Below are 5,561 nucleotides of genomic sequence, written 5' to 3'. Positions count from 1 at the left end.
GTGCTAAATCAAGGGTGCAATTTGGTCCTCATGAAACATTTTGATAAAGACTTCTGCTTGTTTGCAAACTTTAACTGGTAGTGTATGTCTATTTCACTCAAAAACAGCATGAAATGTTGCTGGAAATAATCCCTGAGCTTTAGGTTCAGCTTGAATGAATTTCCTTGTTTTTAGGCACTAAACACTTTTGAAATAGAGAGAATTCAACGTCCACCCCAAATAACGATCACAGCCATGATGTAAACATGAAGAAATGTTTTAATGTCAAATAAATATCATCCAAAAAATACATGCATCTCATTGTGAGACATAATAAGTGTGATAAGATAAGTTGGTAACATATGATCTAAACGAGTGGTTTTCCTGACAAAGATTAAGAAGCTAAAGATCTAATGATAAGCTCTTGTATTGTTGCGTAAGGCTTAATCTTCAGCAGGGAAACACCCAACGGCTTCTTTCAGGGAACAGGACGGCAGTGCTGAGATCTCACCACAAGGTCGCGGTAGAACAAAGACAACATTTTACATTGTAAAAGGGTTAAAGTTGATGACATCAGCCGGCCTGTTCCCAAAACACCCGTCGAAATCCTTTCACAGATCTCCCAGCTCAAATAAACAATACAACGCTCAATAAATAATCAATAAATAGGATAGCAGGAGCAGACTCCTCTCTGCCGTGGGTAGTGTCATGGAGGCTCTTCACGCTTCTCGTCTCTACGCTTGACTGGCATAGATCTAGAAGAAGGAAAGTAGGTCGTTACACAGTGCTCGTTGTCTCTGTTTGTGCTTTATGAGGATCTTTTCCATCCAACCAACAGTTAAAGAAAAGCACCGCTTGGCCAGTGGACCAATGTGTTGATTCAGCAATATTAAATAATATTAACACTTTACAATAAGGTTAATTACTAGTTAATATTAGTTAACTAACACGAACTCGCAATGTATTTGTTACAGTATTGATCAATCTTTTTCAAATCCAGCTGTTCATTGTGTGTTCATGTTAGTTCACAGTGCATTAACTAATGTTAACAACTACAACCTTTGATTTGAATAACGTATTAGTAAATGTTGAAATTAGTATTACCTAAGATTAATAAATGCTAGAAGTATTGTTTATTCTTAGTTCATGTTAGCTAGGGTTGTGAGCTAATGAACCATATAGTGTTAGCGTTAGCTGCTATCACCATTCTTGTCAGTCTATAAGAAAGTGTGATTGTTTTGAAACTCACCTTTTGTAGAAGAGTTCGAAAGTTCTGCATAAACGTTTGGCTGTCAACCTCGCTGTACGATGATTCGCACTGAGCTTTCTGAAACAGAACATTGTACACGTCAGAACTGCAATCATATTTCATATTTGCCATGTAAACACTTCAAAATAAAGGTTCCTAAAGGGTGTTTTGCAGCATTTTTGACTCTCCAAAGAACATTTCAGTGCAAAAAAAACTCATTATTTTTTGTTATCTTTTTGCATGGGTTTTTTTTAGTTTAACTGACTTATTTCGATAAGTTGAGGACAAGAAAACTTAAAATTTCTTGTTGTCTGGACAATTTAGTTATCTCTACACAAAAAAAATAAGTTGAAATAACTAAATTGCTAAAATATTTTTTACAGTGTGAGCAGTTCTTATAGGAAACCATTTTTTCTTAGCGTGAAGAACATTTTTTCCACTATAGAGAAGCTTTAGTTTAGTGGAATGGAAAGTTTCCATGGATGTTAACGGTTCTTGACATCGACGCCGATTAGGACCTTTATTTTTAAGAGTGTAGAAAATGTTCATTTGCAGCAGTTGTGTTGCTTTGTTTCTCACCTGTGTCTCTTCCGGTTTGCAACTGGGCAACCCATTCAACTGTGAAAATAAAGAACAATGAATGAATAAATAAATCAGCACTTCTCATTTCTGAGGTGTATGTGTTTAAAAACAAGAACAATGAGCAGAAGGCGTAATAAACACACACTCACGATGATTTTTTTGCTGAGCTCCCTGGAGATTTTCCCCCGGAGCTTTATGAGTTTGGCATTGGTGACCGGCAGCCGGGTCATGTTATGCCTGAAAGAGTCCAGTGCAGGTGCAATGCAGCAGTCCTGTCGAAACAAACACACAACCGTTTAACACAAATGCACTTTTTTTTTTTTTTTTTTTGCTACTTTATGAGTTCAGATGGAATGGATTTTTAGGCAAACCCCATATAAAAGACTCTCGGTACTTGGGTCAAGGAATCGGATCGGTTTTCTGAAACTACCCAACAATGATCTCTCTCTCTCTCTCTCTCTCTCTCTCTCTCTCTCTCTCTCTCTCTCTCTCTCTCTCTCTCTCTCTCTCTCTCTCTCTCTCTCTTCCTGTCGTTATTGCATGCAGACATCTATACATCTTGACTCCAAATTTCCCTTCTGCTCATAAAGCAGTTTTCACAGAAACTACGAGGAAACTCTTTCTTTCCACACTGAACCCTGAACGTTTTCTGCTTGAGAGTGTACAGAAACTGCCACTTTCATTATTAAGAAGTCATTACAAAACAAATGTTACTGTAAAAAAGTGCATACAATAATAATAATAAGCGAGCAGAAGAAGAAAAGGTTCTAAATGGAACCTTCAAGGGTTCCGTCAGGCGCTACATTTACAGGTGAAACTCGAAAAATTTGAATATCGTGCAAAAGTTCATTTATTTCAGTAATTCAACTTAAAAGGTGAAACTAATATATTATATAGACTCATTACATGCAAAGTGAGATATTTCAAGCCTTTATTTGTTATAATTGTGATGATTATGACTTACAGATATGAAAACATTTTCACAATATTCTAATTTTGACTTTGGGGTTTTGATAAGCTGTAATTAAAATTATAACAAATAAAGGCAAATCTCACTTTGCATGTAATGAGTCTATATAATATATTAGTTTCACCCTTTAAGTTGAATTACTGAAATAAATGAACTTTTGCACGATATTCTAATTTTTCGAGTTTCACCTGTAGATACGCTTTTAGGGGTTCAGATCATGGGATCATTTCATGGATTTAGACTTCATTTTGTTTTATTTTTTATTTTAAGCACATTTCATAAATGAACAGCTCGTAAACATACTTAATCCCTAGGGAAAAAATGAAATAAGCTAAGTATTACGCAATCATCAATGGCAGTTCTTTAGAACCCCAATGTAAGAAGTGCAACTGTGAAACGGACACATTTGGGTTACACTTTATTTTAAGGTGTCACTGTTACAGTGTAATTCTATATTTAAGTACTGAGTAATATTAAGCAACTACATGTACTTGCTATAGGGTTAGGGTTTGGTTGAGGGTTAGTTGCATGTAATTATGCATAATTTACTGTTATTACTAAATATATGTAACATATGGACACTGTCAAATAAAGTGTTAGCCAAATCTGTTTGAGCATATCAGCTCTACTCTCACTGTCATATATTACTCATCAGATTTCTCCTAAATGAAGCATACTTTCTCCTGACCGACTTTAATGTAAAAAAGAAACAAGTACAAATCGAGAGGGTGTTTGCCAAGAAAAGCATGACTAAAAGTTGTTATTTCTGTCTTGATTTCAGCTCAGCAAACTGGATTCGTTGAAATGTTGTTCATCAACCCACACGTTCTGAACGCGTTTGAAAATCAATTAGTCTGTACCACGTTGAAGTGAAACCCGCTGTGTGTAAGGTGGGCTGTATAATGACAGAAGCGAATCGAATCACTGAGTCATGCAGAAACCGCGAAGCCTAATTATGTGCTCGTCCAGGCATAAAAACAGAGCAGAAGAGAAGAAAACCAGTTTCTTACCTTCAAATCATTGGTGGTGGGTGAGTTGATCAAAGTTGTGCTTTTGCCCTTTTTTTAGAGAAAAGAAGAAACAAATCAGATTTAAAACCGTGTAAAACTAACGCCGCAGATCCCAGCCGTAGATCTTTCGAAATCAACTTACCATTCCTTTCTTAATCTTCTCGAGTTCATTCATAACTTTGCCGAGCGTGAGTATCATCGGCGACTCGTCAGCCTGCGAAACGAACCAACACGCCACTGCGAACAGAACACACACGGACGCCTTCATGTTTAAGCTGCAGCGCTTCTTCTCTAAAGCTAGTTGGATTGATGTCCTTCATACTGTCTACAGGTACACAATCACCTTTATATACGAATCCTTGAGGACGCAGGAAAACCGCTTCTCTGTGGAGATTGGAAAGTCAATTTTTACAATGAGTAATATAGTTTTTCTTTTCCACTGGCATTCGTCATGACTGTCAGTTGACAAAGATGTAATCGAGAGGCGCGTGCGCGGGGGTGTACGGATGCAGTGTGTGTGTGTGTGAACCTGACCCAGACTTTCTGCACACTTTGCAGGAAACTACAAAATGCTGTCAGTTCCTCTTCTCATTCTGAATCAGCATCAGAAACGTGTGTGTGTGTGTGTGTGTGTGTGCGAGCGGCTATAGGTGCGGCATCATTAAGCACAAGTGGATATGACAAAGGTGCTTTTTACTTTGCGGCTTCCCACACAAACCATATTGATTATAGACAAAAACAGGAAGTTTAATGTATTTTTCATCTTATGAGATAAGAATAACCCTGGAAATGAAATATTTGCACCCAAACCCTGAAGGGGTTAAATTACCGGCCATATCGGTAGCTAAAATTAAAACCTTAAAGAAAAGGAAGAAAAAAAACACATTCTCATAACTTGAAATAAAATAAATTATCTGTATAAAAAGACATTGCTAATCATTTCTCAGTTTCATTTGGTTTAACTCGATGTTCTAAGATAATTCGTTAAAAAACTGAAATAAAAATGATGAAAACTATTATAGGCATATGTAAAAACAAAACAAAAACTACTAAAAATGACAGAAACTCACACTTTAGGTAAAATAAAAAATATATCCTAATAAAATAAATATTCATAAATAAAAAAAACTCTTTGAAAATGTTTTGCAAGAAATTGCTGGGTAACACTTTAGTTTAGGGTCCAATTCTCATTAACTAGTTGCTTATTAGCATGCATATTGCTATTGACTGTTTATAAAGCACATATTAATGCCTTATTCTGCATGACCATATTCTACATCCCTTAATCCACCCAATACCTAAACTTAATAACCCTACTAACTATTAGTAAGCAGTAATTAGGAGTTTACTGAGGAGAAAGTCACAGTTAATAGTGAGAATTGGACCCTAAACTAAAGTGTGACCGAATACTGTTTCATTTATGTTTAATTCAGTGTGTTACTTCTTTGTGAAATGTCAAAATTCAAAATTATTTGTGAAATTGACCACTGGTGAAGTGAAAATCGTTGTCAGTGTAATCGAATCTCAATGACACTAAAGCAACACGGCTTGTGGCTTCAGTTCCGCAGTGTCACGACGCGATCACCCAACATCATAGAACAGGAAATGAGCTCACAGTGGGCCTCTGAAAGAACCCCTCCGCCAGCCAATCACAGGCCTCGCTTCGACAGGAAGTGGTGTGTGTCATACCATAGTGTCACCGCGACAGGGGAAGGCCCTGGTGACCCCCGGACAGGACAGGTTCACGCTGGGGATTCCTCCCTTCACCAGG

At 37.0% G+C, this 5,561-nt stretch overlaps 1 protein-coding gene across 2 annotated transcripts; it reads right to left on the bottom strand.

Moving 5' to 3' along the window:
* Positions 1 to 591: 591 nt before the first annotated feature.
* On the bottom strand, positions 592 to 4,598 carry il21 (interleukin 21). Of its 2 annotated transcripts, XM_056237029.1 has the most exons (7): positions 4,134 to 4,598; positions 3,933 to 4,027; positions 3,791 to 3,838; positions 1,960 to 2,082; positions 1,808 to 1,846; positions 1,229 to 1,306; positions 592 to 734 (listed from the first exon to the last, which is right to left on the bottom strand). In XM_056237029.1, exons 2-7 carry the CDS (start codon positions 3,987 to 3,989, stop codon positions 714 to 716), a joined length of 366 nt encoding a protein of 121 aa, XP_056093004.1. In that variant the 5' UTR covers positions 3,990 to 4,027; positions 4,134 to 4,598; the 3' UTR covers positions 592 to 713. The 2 variants fall into 2 exon arrangements, with proteins under 2 accessions (XP_056093004.1, XP_056093003.1); XM_056237028.1 differs by having other exon boundaries at positions 3,933 to 4,598.
* Positions 4,599 to 5,561: the final 963 nt, after the last annotated feature.

The sequence above is a fragment of the Rhinichthys klamathensis genome, unplaced genomic scaffold (assembly GCF_029890125.1).
Source record: "Rhinichthys klamathensis goyatoka isolate OS25496 unplaced genomic scaffold, OSU_Roscu_1.1 h1tg000475l_1, whole genome shotgun sequence".
Taxonomy (NCBI): Eukaryota; Metazoa; Chordata; class Actinopteri; order Cypriniformes; family Leuciscidae; genus Rhinichthys; species Rhinichthys klamathensis.
This window is presented reverse-complemented; position numbering and strand designations above follow the sequence as displayed.